At 45.4% G+C, this 14,377-nt stretch overlaps 1 protein-coding gene across 1 annotated transcript in view; it reads right to left on the bottom strand.

The window, feature by feature from the left end:
- CHMP4C (charged multivesicular body protein 4C) overlaps positions 1 to 13,429 on the bottom strand; it is a 31,712-nt gene extending 18,283 nt beyond the window's left edge. The window contains exon 1 of the mRNA XM_040354512.1: positions 13,159 to 13,429. Coding sequence (XP_040210446.1) covers positions 13,159 to 13,354 — 196 coding nt within the window. The 5' untranslated portion in view covers positions 13,355 to 13,429. The remainder of the gene's footprint in view (positions 1 to 13,158) is intronic.
- Positions 13,430 to 14,377: the final 948 nt, after the last annotated feature.

Below are 14,377 nucleotides of genomic sequence, written 5' to 3'. Positions count from 1 at the left end.
AAATTCACAAACATCTAAGGTCAACATCTCTCCCGGCAGAGACTCAGAAGAAAGCAAACTAGAATATGATGCCTGTAATCATGAAGCCATCAAAGAAACAAAACAAGGCGCGCCTTTCCTGAGTCCTAAGAATAGACCTGAATCCCGAAGGCTGCGGTTTGCTTAGAAAATGTATGCCACACTCCGTGGCTCAAAGAGAACTGATCATGACTAGATTAAGCAAGACTGATGTTATTATGAAATGGTTTAGACCAATAAAGCATATCTAAACCAAAAATAGAATATTTTACAGCTTACCAGTCCTTAGATGTGGAGGCTGTATTAGTTTTATTTTTTTTAGGCTTTTCTCCTCTCTATTTTTTTGCCAGTAACACACTTCCTGTCCCAGGGTGACATCACTCACAGTCCTGTATCTATGGAGGAGAAGGGTTGTCACCCTGGGCTGCTCTCCTGATCTGCACCACAAACTCCCCCTTTCCTCGTCCCTAATTTGTAGGGGGGGGGGGTGTTTTGTATTTCACAGAAGAAAACTGAAAAGGCTGATAAAATTGTTTAAGATGAGTTTCGTACACAGGAAGTTACAAAAAAAAAAAAAAAAAATAAGTTCCCGCATAGCTCCCAACTGTCCCTGATTTGGAGCAATGTCCCTCTTTCCCCCTCATTTTGGTCTGATCTATATAGTTGTATATAAAATGCACTTTTTATCTATCAAAAAGTGTTTCCCAGTGCTGCATTTATACATTTTAAAAGCCAATATAAAGGAACAGTAATGGTAGAAAAAAAAAAAAAAAAGAATGTGAATTGAATTAACCGTTTTTTTTTTTTTTGTTAATTCTCCTTTAAGGGGGTGTGACAGGGGGTGTGACAGGGGGTGTGTCGTATGCCTACATACGTTTGTTAGTAGGTGTCCCTCATTCCATCTCAAAATGTTGGGAGGTATGGTTTCCCTCAGAATCAACAAGCATTTTTCTGTACTGACGGAGAATGTATTTGGCCTCATTATTGCAGCAACCACATGCAAGCTTCAATATATAAAACTTTGCTTCTTGGCTAAATATTTATGCCTCTAAACCCAAAGCCAGCCATAGACTGGCCAAAAGTTCTGGCCGAGATTCTATCCATCTATGGGTAGGCTGGTTGTACTGAAGTTGATCCATCAACCGAGTTCAGTACAACCAGCCTGTTGGATTTATTTTATGCGGTCGCTGCCGGAAGCTAAAGCTGCCAACATTAACCATTGTGTTCTGCGGGCAGGGAAGGGTTTACTGCGTTCCCTGCTGGCAGAACACAATTGCGCTGTGGGAAGGAATCAAGCAATTTTCTTTCCTTCCACACATAATGGAAGGAAAGGAAATGGCATAATCTATGGCAGGGGTCTCCAAACTTTTTACTTCGAGGGCCACATTCTATATTTTACACATATTCGCGGGCCGGAAACATAATTTATAAATAAATCCACAGAAGAAGAATAGAATAGAATTTGACTTACTGCTGACAGCAGGATTGGATGGTGCTCCTATATTCTTTGCTGGCACCTAAACGCTGGAGCATCATGCAGCGGGGCTAAACTTCCAGCGTGCATGAGGCTTTACATCCGTGTCACCATCATCTGTGTCCCCATCAGTCTTCCCATTCATCTGTGTCCCCATTTATCTGTGTCCCCATCATCTGTGTCCCCATCAGTCTCCCCATCCATCAGTCTCCCCATCCATCAGTCTCCCCATCCATCTGTGTCCCCATCCATCTGTGTCCCCATCCACCTGTGTCCCCATCAGTCTCCCCATTCATCTGTGTCCCCATCAGTGTCCCCATCCATCTGTGTCCCCATTCATCTGTGTCCCCATCTGTGTCCCCATCCACCTGTGTCCCCATCCACCTGTGTCCCCATCATCTGTGTCCCCATCATCTGTGTCCCCATCAGTCTCCCCATCCATCTGTGTCACCATCATCTGTGTCCCCATCTGTGTCCCCATCCATCTGTGTCCCCATCCACCTGTGTCCCCATCATCTGTGTCACCATCATCTGTGTCCCCATCAGTCTCCCCATCCATCTGTGTCACCATCATCTGTGTCCCCATCAGTCTCCCCATTCATCTGTGTCCCCATCAGTGTCCCCATTCATCTGTGTCCCCATCAGTGTCCCCATCCACCTGTGTCCCAATCCACCTGTGTCCCCATCATCTGTGTCCCCATCATCTGTGTCCCCATCAGTCTCCCCATCCATCTGTGTCACCATCATCTGTGTCCCCATCAGTCTCCCCATTCATCTGTGTCCCCATCAGTGTCCCCATTCATCTGTGTCCCCATCAGTGTCCCCATCCACCTGTGTCCCAATCCACCTGTGTCCCCATCATCTGTGTCCCCATCATCTGTGTCCCCATCAGTCTCCCCATCCATCTGTGTCACCATCATCTGTGTCCCCATCAGTCTCCCCATTCATCTGTGTCCCTATCAGTCTCCCCATTCATCTGTGTCCCTATCAGTCTCCCCATCCATCTGTGTCACCATCATCTGTGTCCCCATCAGTCTTCCTATTCATCTGTGTCCCCATTCATCTGTGTCCCCATCAGTCTTCCCATTCATCTGTGTCCCCATTCATCTGTGTCCCCATCAGTCTTCCCATTCATTTGTGTCCCCATTCATCTGTGTCCCCATCAGTCTCCCCACCCATCTGTCTCCCCATCCATCTGTGTCCCCATCAGTCTCCCCATTCATCTGTGTCCCCATCAGTCTCCCCATCCATCTGTGTCCCCATCCATCTGTGTCCCCATTCATCTGTGTCCCCATCAGTTTCCCCATCCACCTGCGTCCCCATTCATCTGTGTCCCCATCATCTGTGTCCCCATTCATCTGTGTCCCCATTCATCTGTGACCCCATCATCTGTGTCCCCATTTATCTGTGTCCCCATCCATCTGTGTCCCCATCCATCTGTGTCCCCATTCATCTGTGTCCCCATTCATCTGTGTCCCCATCCATCTGTGTCCCCATCAGTCTTCCCATTCATCTGTGTCCCCATTCATCTGTGTCCCCATCAGTCTCCGCATTCATCTGTGTCCCCATCAGTCTCCCCATTCATCTGTGTCCCCATCAGTCTCCCCATTCATCTGTGTCCCCATCAGTCTCCGCATTCATCTGTGTCCCCATCAGTCTCCCCATTCATCTGTGTCCCCATCAGTCTCCCCATTCATCTGTGTCCCCATCAGTCTCCGCATTCATCTGTGTCCCCATCAGTCTCCCCATTCATCTGTGTCCCCATTCTTCTGTGTCCCCATCACTCATTAGGCTATCCCCACAAATTGGTGTCCCCATTAGAGCCCCCCCCATCATTTATCCGAGTCTCCCTGCACATTTGTGTCCCCATCACAGCCCACCCCCGCCTGCATATTTGTGTCACCATTAGAGCCATCAGCCCCCCTCCTCACATGTTTGTGTCCCCATAAGAGCCACCAGCACCCCCACATTTGTGTCCCCATCAAACCCCACAGATATTTGTGTCCCCATCAAAATCATCAGCCCCCCACATTTGTGTCCCCATCAGACCCCACAGATATTTGTGTCCCCATCAGAGTCATCACCCCCCCCCCCATATATATATATTTATGTCCCATCAGTCATCAGCCCCCCCCCCCACATTTATGTCCCCATCAGTCATCAGCCCCCCCCCCCCACATGTATGTCCCCATCAGAGTCATAAGCGCCCCAAAATGTGTGTCCCTATCAGTCTACAACCCCCCCTCCACGTGTGTCCCCAGCAGAGTCATCAGCCCCCCAAAATGTGTGTCCAAATCGGTCTGAAGACCCCCTCCACGTGTGTCCCCATCAGAGTCATCAGCCCCCAGATGTTTGTGCCCCATCAGCGCCATTCAACCCACCCCCACTCAAGTGTATCAGCCCCCCTCCTTGCATGTGTCCAGCGCGTCTCCACTCTCCGTCACTGGCTGTGCAGACCTGCTGCATCTCCCGACTCCCGCCCCGCTGGTATTGCACACTCGTTACTGGTTAACAGCGAGGCGGGAGGCGGGAGCAGGGAGGCGGCAACGGGTCTGCCCTAAACACCTTATTGGCTGCTGGGATGCCGTGGTCCCAGCAGCCAACACACACAGTGAGATGCCGGGAGGGATTGCGGGACCTGCGCTGCATATTGCCTGGGGCGAATATGCAGCGCAGATTCCACAACTAACAGGTGGACTAAGGAGTCACGCTGCGGGCCGGAAGAAATGGCCTGGCGGGCCGGATGTGGCCCGCGGGCCGTAGTTTGGAGACCCCTGATCTATGGGATGCCTAGCACTTCAACTATCTGGTGCCTTATCTGTCAATTACCTTAGTTCCCATACTGCAGATTTAGGAGCTGGAAAACGCGTTGGCTCGAGCAAGTGTTAGGCCAACAAATGATAGACTTCAGGTGACTGCTGACTAAAGTGTCCGGTTCATACAGTGTAAGTAAAGCATAATATGGCAGCTAATGCAACAGAATTAAAGTGGAGTTCCACCCATAAATATAACATTACATCAGTAGTTTTTAAAAAAATGTCATTAGTCCTTTACGAAAACATTTTTTTTTTAGATGCCTTCAAAGTGTTGTTGCTAGGCAGAATAGTTAATCTTCCCACTTCCTGCACCTAGGTGCTTAAGCTTCCTAACCTACACCGCACAGACTCCTGGGAATGTAGTGGGTGTAACTTTCCAGGAGTCTGTGCATTCCCCAGTCTCAAAGAATCATGTGACTTGGACAGCACAGGTGCTGAAACCTGATCTGACACTGCTTGTGCAGCACTGAGCATGTGCGAGATCTGCAAGGCTGAAATCCAGGAAGTCATACAGTCTGGCTTCATGATGCCCACACTTAAGATGGCCACGGTCTATTTCTATTTTATAAAGTGTCTAAATGCTGTAACAACCTAACAAAACGGACCTTAGTTTACAGACTAACTTAACTAGAATACATTAAGCTTGTGTATTACAGGGGTATTTATATATAAAAAGTGAAATTGTGGCCGGAACTCCGCTTTAATACTAACTTAAATTGTGTCTAAAGTCAAACTGTTTTTAGTTTTGGACTGACTAATGAGGGGTTGGAGAAGATTCATTGTCTCTATTTATACTGATGACCACTGTCACTGGGCATGAAAATGAGAGACAATCCCGATATTGAGTTGCCACTTAAAGCGGAGTTCCACCCAAAAATGGAACTTCCACTTTTCGGAATCCTAATACAGGTATTTGCTCCCACTTCCGGGCATAGATATCCATGCAACGTCCAGCGCCTCCTCCGTCCCACCTCCCGCTGTTTTCTGGGAGACACACAGGTCCCAGAAGACAGCAGAGACCATTCAGATTGCACAGTGCGATTTGCGCATGCACAGTAGGGAACCAGGAAGTGAAGCCACAAGGCGTGAAGCCTTCCTGGTTTCCTTACCGAAGATGGCAGCCGTAGCACCCAAGAGCCAAGGTACAGATCGGCTTCGGGTGCCGACATCGCGGGCGCCCTGGACAGGTAAGTGTTCATATTTTTAAAAATTAGCAGCAGCAGCTGACTTCTAAAAAAAAAAAAAACATCTGCTTTAAAAAGAAGTAGAGGAAACATTGTCTAATGCAGACGGTCGCTCTGGTGACAACTAAAGCCTAGTACACACGGGCTGAATGTCGGGCAGCATTGGCCGGTTCAATAGAAACCAGCCAACATTCAACCCGTGTGTACTGCAGCCATTCAGCCAGCTCCCATCGAAGAGGCATGACCACAAAAGGTCTGCCGAACGCCTACCATCAGTGCTCTCAGCCAATGGCTGAGAGCGCTGACCAGAGTGTTTTGGTGAGGGGGGGGGGCTCCCTGTCAAAGCACAATAGAACAGCAGGGGAGATTGCTGTACTAACATTGCATTAGTTAGTAGAGCAGCTCCTCCTGAGCTGTCGTTTTTTTTTTCCTTCAGCCCTGCTGGGTTGAACGAAAAAAAAAAAAAAAAAAATAGTAGTGTGTACTAAGCTTGCTTAGGGATTACCTCATTCTGATTTGTTTACTCTTACTTCCTGTTTTGTCTACAGGACAGATAGCAAAAAAAAAAAAAATGACAGAGGTAGGCATTTTACCTTCCCTTGCTCTATCCAAAATTAACTAAAACAAATATATAAAAAGAGGTTTTGGCTTTGGATACACTTAAGTGATACTATAGGTTCACGTTTAAAAAAAAATTAAATAACAAACATGTCATACTTACCTCGTTTTGCACAAAGTGGCCCAGATCCTCCTCTTCTGGGGTCCCACAGCGGCTCCTCTCCGCATTAGCTAACACCCTGTGGAAAGCTCTCTCCCCGAGGGGGTTACCTTGCGGCCGCGCTCCCGTGTCATAAACTCGGCGTACATAGCCGCCGATTGTATGACTCTGCCCGCCCCCCGGCGGCCGCGTTATTGGATTTGATTGACAGCAGCGGGAGCCAATGGCTGCGCTGCTATCAATCTATCGAATGAAGAGCTGAGAAGCCGTGGGAAGAACGACGCGGGATCGCACCCATGGAAGTTCGGGGCTCAGGTAAGTAAAACGGGGGCTTGGACAGTGCAAGGTGTTTTTTCACCTTAATGCATAGGATGCATTAAGGTGAAAAAACACGAGGCTTTACAACCCCTTTAAAGATGGAATATTCAGATTGTTGTATTAGCCGTGTTGTGGCGCGTTCTCTCCAACAATTTTTGTGTAATTAGTGACATATATAAAGTGATGCAAGAAGGTAAACTCCAATAGGCACCACAATATTTCCTCACTATTAAGAGCCCTTTCACATTACTATCTCGGCCGTGTTATCAGTAAAGCGACCCTACTTTTAGCGGCTCTTTACCGTAGTTTTAGCGCCGCTTTTAATGCCCACTAGTGGCCGAAGAAAGGGTTAAAAGCGGCACTGCAGAAATGCTTTGCAGGCGCTTCGGCAGCAGTGCCCATTAATTTCAATGGGCAGGGGCGGTGGAGGAGCAGTGTATACACCGCTCCAAAGATGCTGCTTGCAGGACTTTTTTTTAATGTGCTGCCAGCGCACACGCCCCAGTGTGAAAGCACTCAGGTTTTCACATTGGGGTGGCATTTTTTCAGGCACTTTACAGTCGCTATTTTTAGCCCTTTAGAGCCTGAAAAATGCCTCAGTGTGAAAGGGGTCTAACAATCACCAACAAAACCACAGAACAGCACAACTCTACACACAATGTAACAAACTCGTAGTTATTAAGCAACTATGATGCTTCCATTGAAGAGATAACAGGAATATAGCACGTTTTATATTTTACTGGGGTATATCTCGATACACAATGGCCCGTATTCTCAAAGGAGTTACGCCGGCGTATCTCCAGATACGCCGTCGTAACTCTGAGTGCGGCCCGTCGCAACTCGGCGCCTGATTCATAGAATCAGATAACGCCTCACAGTTGCCTGCATACGAGCGGCGTAAGTCTCCTACGTCGTCGTATCTTAGGGTGCATATTTCCGCTGGCCGCTAGGTGGCGCTTCCGTATATTTCCGCGTCCAATATGCTAATTAGCTAGATACGCCGATTCACGAACCTACGTGCGCCCGGCGTATCAAGATATGTCGTTTACGTAAGACATACGCTGGCGTAAAGTTACCCCTCATAAAGCAGGGGGAAGTCGTGTTAGGTATGGACGTCGGAAATGTACGAACAGCGTCGTATTTTACGTCGTTTGCGTAAGTCGTCCGTGAATGGGGCTGGACGTAAGTTACGTTCACGTCGACTAGGCATTGAGCGGGCGTAATTTAATTTGAAAATTCAACGTGATACTGAGCATGCGCGCGCATGCGCCGTTCGAAAAAAGCGCCATTTACGTGGGGTCATGATTAGTTTACATAAAACACGCCCCCCTGTTCCTCATTTGATTTAGGCGTGCTTACGCCGGCACATTTACGATACGCCGACGCAACTTTGGACGCAAGTGCTTTGTGAATACAGCACTTGCCTCTCTAAGTTGCGGCGGCGTAGCGTAACTACGATACGCTACGCCCGCTTACATTTACGCCACCCTACGAGAATCTGGGCCAATGTATTTATATATTACTGACACAACTCAGAATCTTCAACCATTCACATCAATCTCCGCCTCTGAATACATTAATCCAATTAAAGTAACAGTATGTTTCTGGGTGATGGAAGACCATTGAGGCAGAAGAAACGGGAAGATAATGTCAATCACCAATCGCTGCATATACAGTATAAATAAATATAAAGCACAGGTGCAGTATCACGAATGGACAACAAGGCTTAAAGGGTCACTAAAGGAAAAAAATTTTTTTGCTGAAATGACTGTTTACAGGGTATAGAGACATAAAAGTTAACCGATTCCTTTTAAAAATGATTAAAAATAGATTAAATTCAATCATATAATGTGCCTGTAGTTTCACTTTCGGTTTTAAACTGGTTTCATGTTCCTGTGAACTAGAGAGACACACAGAACAAAAACAAACAAATCCAGGGCAGTGTTTTGTTTTTAAAATGAATCTGATTGGTTCTGAGGAGTTTTAGACACACAGTAATGACAGCTTAGACCACCGTGAAAAGCTCCCAGTACTGTGGTTATAAGGAGCCAGACAACCAGGAAGTGTGGAGATCACAGCAACTTCAAAGCAAAAACGAACAATGAGGACATGAAACCAGTACTACAGTAAGGTAAAGGAAGCTATTTAGCTAAAAAAAAAAAAATGTCCTTTAGTGATCCTTTAAGCTGGCCATAGACGTATCGAAATTCAGCAGTGAACAATCCATGTATGGGCAGGCTGGTTGTACTGAAGTTGATCCAATCGACTTCAGTACAACCAGCCTGTCAGGTTTTTTCACTTGATCGCTGCTGGCAGTAATTATTGTATTCTGATGGCTGGGAAACCTTCCACAGTTAGAAAACATTAGCGCCGCAGGAGAGATTGCCCCCATGAACACTGACTGTGTTAATGGGGGGAACTAAGCAATTTTCTTTCTTGCAGCCATGGGTTGCTTAATGTATGGCCTGCTTTGCTGTTGTCATGTGGAGTCTAAGCACGATAAGCTAAGGGCCTCTACATCAGCCTTTCTCTACCTTTTTAACCCTTAAATTAACTTTCAGTGCTAATAATTACTCCATGTACTGTGTAGCTCATAGTGCATCAGCTTGAACGGTTAGTTGCAAATTTACAGAATAAGAAGAGAATAAGGAATGTGGGTTGTTAGAAAAAGCGTAATAAGGAATGTGAGGTGTGTATTTTACACCCAGGTTGAACAACAACATATATGACAAAATTATTTTCAGTGATAATGGAATGAAACAAATTGTAATAATGGTCAGAAAATAAATGCAAATTATGAAAACGTTTCTCTAATATTGGAGGCCAGTTTAGAAATGCTTGATTATGAGGGTCGGTGTAAAGGGACCATTACATTTGAGGCCAGTGAAGCGTGCCTTTACATTTGTAGCCAGTGTAGTGCCACCATCCATTGGTGGTTAGTGAAGTGTGCCTTTACATTTGTAGCCAGTGTAGTGCCACCATCCATTGGTGGTTAGTGAAGTGTGCCTTTACATTTGTAGCCAGTGTAGTGCCACCATCCATTGGTGGTTAGTGAAGTGTGCCTTTACATTTGTAGCCAGTGTAGTGCCACCATCCATTGGTGGTTAGTGAAGTGTGCCTTTACATTTGTAGCCAGTGTAGTGCCACCATCCATTGGTGGTTAGTGAAGTGTGCCTTTACATTAGTAGCCAGTGTAGTGCCACCATCCATTGGTGGTTAGTGAAGTGTGCCTTTACATTAGTAGCCAGTGTAGTGCCACCATCCATTGGTGGTTAGTGAAGTGTGCCTTTACATTTGTAGCCAGTGTAGTGCCACCATCCATTGGTGGTTAGTGAAGTGTGCCTTTACATTAGTAGCCAGTGTAGTGCCACCATCCATTGGTGGTTAGTGAAGTGTGCCTTTACATTAGTAGCCAGTGTAGTGCCACCATCCATTGGTGGTTAGTGAAGTGTGCCTTTACATTAGTAGCCAGTGTAGTGCCACCATCCATTGGTGGTTAGTGAAGTGTGCCTTTACATTAGTAGCCAGTGTAGTGCCACCATCCATTGGTGGTTAGTGAAGTGTGCCTTTACATTAGTAGCCAGTGTAGTGCCACCATCCATTGGTGGTTAGTGAAGTGTGCCTTTACATTAGTAGCCAGTGTAGTGCCACCATCCATTGGTGGTTAGTGAAGTGTGCCTTTACATTAGTAGCCAGTGTAGTGCCACCATCCATTGGTGGTTAGTGAAGTGTGCCTTTACATTAGTAGCCAGTGTAGTGCCACCATCCATTGGTGGTTAGTGAAGTGTGCCTTTACATTAGTAGCCAGTGTAGTGCCACCATCCATTGGTGGTTAGTGAAGTGTGCCTTTACATTAGTAGCCAGTGTAGAAAGGCTCCCTTACATGGTCTTATGGATAGTCAATGAAAGAAGAGCCTCATTACACTGGTGGCCAGTGCAGGCCCAAGACATTGTGCTGCCTGGGACCAAGAATGAAATGCTGCCCCCCTCCCCCCAGAAAAAAAAATCACGCCAACCAAAAGGCCCCCACATTCATTATTTTATATCATGATAACTAAAGAGGACCCGTCATGGCTCTATACATGTATAAAGGAGTATAAAGAGGACCTGTCATGGCTCTATACATGTATATAGGACTATAAAGAGTACTTGACATGGCTCTATACATGTATAAAGGAGTATAACGAGGGCCTGTCATGGCTCTATAGATGTATAAAGAGAACCTGTCATGGCTCTATATATGTATATAGAGGACCTGTCGAGACTCTTTACATGTAAAGGAATATAAAGAGGACCTGCAGACCACGTTAGCTCTGAAGAAAGGGGTACGCCCCCGAAACGCGTCAGCTATTACATTGACTGATTGGTTCAAACGATTATTCGTGTTCCACTGATGATGCTGGATATCTGCTGTACTCATTTTTAAAGCCTGATTTTAACTCCAATTTTGTGAGTATAACCATTGATTTTAATATTTGAATAAATATATTTTATCAGTATCACACGAGGTCGGTGCACCCTGCGCTCTTTTTCTTCTCTTTTATAGTTTTATGAATTCCCACAATTCTGAGGAGGGCTGCAAGACTCTAGATGATAACTTTTAATTGAACTGCACCACTTCATAGTACTTCCTGTAAATATCAGAGCGCAGGAGATTTGTTTTTGTATATCTGATATAAAGAGGACCTGTCATGGCTCTATACATGTATAAAGGATTTAAACGAGGGCCTGTCATGGCTTTATAGATGTATAAAAGGACCTCTAATGGCTCTATACATGTATCCAGAAGTATAAAGGGACCTGTGAATTACCGGCGGCCACAATGTCTTTTGCGCAAACTAATCAATGTACGCTAATTGTGTTTTTTTTTTTTTGGTACCAAAAATATGTAGAAGAATACATATTGGCCTAAACTGAAGAAAATTATTTATTTTTCAAAATTTTGGGGATATTTATTATAGCAAAAATTTAAAAAATATATATATTTATAGCACAAAAAATAAAAACCGCAGAGGTGATCAAATATCACCACAAGAAAGCTCTATTTGTGGGGAAAAAAAGGACATCAATTTTATTTGGGTAGCGGAGCTGGCGGAACGGGCTGGCGGGCATCAGTATGCTGCCCCCCTAAAAGTGCTGCCTGGTACCCATGGTACCACCCGGTCCCATCATAGGGCCGGCCCTGCTGGTGGCCACTGGGAAGAATGCAGCTTACATTGGTGGTCAGTGGAAAGAATACCCCCTTACAGATAGCGATAAAGATGACTGGTATCAGAGGTTACTTATCAGAGAGACAGAAATTGTTCATTGCTTAAGGAATCCCTAAAGGAACCCCAAGGTTCCAGGGAACCCTGGTTGAGAAAGCCTATTCTACACAGTCCCACTGTTCACCAGAGACCCCCCCCCCCAAGCACAGGAATAATATACTTCGTCAGCCACACTCACTACAGCAGGGCAGAAGCGGATGTCCTAAGATCCCAGACAGTCATTTTGCAAACACCGGACAAACCTTTGCCCAAAGCACCGATAAATTATGTACTATAAAGACTAGAACACGATTCCTTATTTAAGAAGTGTGTGCTACTTTTTTTTGTTTGGATGTAGAAATAGTTATATAGCTGGATTCAGGATGGCGGGCGCATAGTTGCGGCGTCGTAGCGTATGGCATTTACACTACGCCGCCGTAAGTTTGCAAGGCAAGTACTGTATTCACAAAGTACTTGCCTGCAAAGTTACAGCGGCGTAGCGTAAATGCGGCGGGCGTAAGGCCGCCTAATTTAAATTAGGCTGAGGGGGCGTGTTTTATGTTAATTTGGGTTGACCTGACGTGATTGACGTTTTTTTGGAACGGCGCATGCGCCGTCCGTATACATATCCCAGTGTGCATTGCGGCTAGGGTTGCCACCTCATCCCTTTAAACCCGAACACATACTAATTACACAGGTTCTGTGGCTGATTAAGGTGGTAATTAAACTCACTTGGTGCCTTACCTGCAATAAATTAGCCTCAGAACCTGTGGAATTCATATGTGTTCGGGTTTAAAGGGATGAGGTGGCAACCCTAATTGCGGCTAAGTACGCCGCACGGTCCTATTGGTTTTGACGTGGACGTAAATGATGTAAATCCCTATTCACGGACGACTTACGCAAACTAAAGTAAAATTTACAAATTTCGACGCGGGAATGACGGCCATACTTAACATTACTATTCCAGCTATTTGATGGAATAACTTTAGGCCTGATAATGCGTTACGTAAACGGCGTATCTGTACTGCGTCGGCCGGGCGTACGTTCGTGAATAGGCGTATCTAGTGATTTACATATTCTACGCCGACCGCAATGGAAGCGCCACCTAGCGTCAGCCTAAAAATTACACTTTAGGATACGACGGTGTAAGACACTTACGCCGCTCGTATCTGAGCCTAATTTAAGCGTATCTGGTTACCAGAATGCGCTTAAATTTGCGTCGGCGCAGATTCAGACTTAGGCTGGCGTATCTACTGATACGCCAGCCTAAGTCTTTCTGAATCTAGCTATTAGTGTTCATAGGTTTTGAAGAACACTGTTTAATAAAAACAACAGGAAGGGTTAAAGTAAAGATAAGATCCTGGCAGGGTGGCGACGTCCTCACCTCTCTTGTTTTTGGTTCCGTGTTTCCTCGCCATGGCCAGTTCCTGTTCGATCTTCTTTTCCAAATATTCCTGTTTCTTAGTTAACATGTCCTCTGTTTCCCGCAGTCTGAATAAAGCCTCCTGGGCACTGGGGCCCCCTTTCTTGCCTTTAGAAGACCCTCCGGAGGGTTTGAAAAGTTTGGTGATTTTACTCATGTTTTGTGTGTTATTTTCTGCTTGTCGCCAGTCAGAAATAAACCATCCAGCCGGATTATTCCTCTCAGAACTCTGGATTCAGGAAGGGAAGAGCGGAGAGCAGCCCTGCTAGGCAGACACCTGTTATTTCCTGACTAGAAAAACTTGAAAGGCAACTTCAGCTGACCTGCCAATGGGGTGGGGTAAGATTAGCATGATCAAGTGACTTGTTACGTAGGGAAATACCTGTCTGATACTCTCACACCCTACCACATGGCATATACCAAATTACATTTCATTATATGTTTCCCTGACATCATCCACAGCTAAACAATGACTAACCCTGCTACTTTTAGCAAGTAAGTGTCACAATCCTATGTACAATATGTCTCAACAAAAGCTGAAATTATGTAATTAGGAATGACAGTTTTCTTTTGCCTATCTTATTAGAATGAAAACATTGACAGCGGTAGTGAACTCTAACTTAAAACTTGGACCTATGGGTAGGCATATACTTAAAATAAAATTCAGAGAAGATTACCGTGCTGATGTTTGAACAAAGCAGCAAGCACCACAATTGACAATTATTGTGTAAAAAACAGAAATATAAAAGTAAGTGTAATATGGTTATCACAATTTGCAACGTGAACCTAAAATGAATCCATACATATAAATACAAAAGGTACACTCAAGTGATGACACTTTACATGTGTAAAAAAACAAAACAAAAGAAAGTTCATATAAAAATAGTCCATAAAGGGCCACCTATAGTGTATCTGTGCAATAACGCGGTCCATTAAGGGGACATGGGCACCGCCCCCTTTCTCCAGCCACCCCCTATATGAATAATGGATAGATTTATGCAATCTATCCATGGCCGCTACCTCCACCCCCTATTTAGGTGCCTGGCCCCTTTTTGTACACCGGGTGCCTGAATTACAGTGGCGGGGTATATTTTTGAAGCACCTGATTAGAGCAATAGGCTCTAATAGGCTTCAAAAAATGTGAACTGCGAGCGCAAAGCATTGCACTCGCAGTTCACTC

Source organism: Rana temporaria, chromosome 5, assembly GCF_905171775.1.
Source record: "Rana temporaria chromosome 5, aRanTem1.1, whole genome shotgun sequence".
NCBI lineage: Eukaryota > Metazoa > Chordata > Amphibia > Anura > Ranidae > Rana > Rana temporaria.
This window is presented reverse-complemented; position numbering and strand designations above follow the sequence as displayed.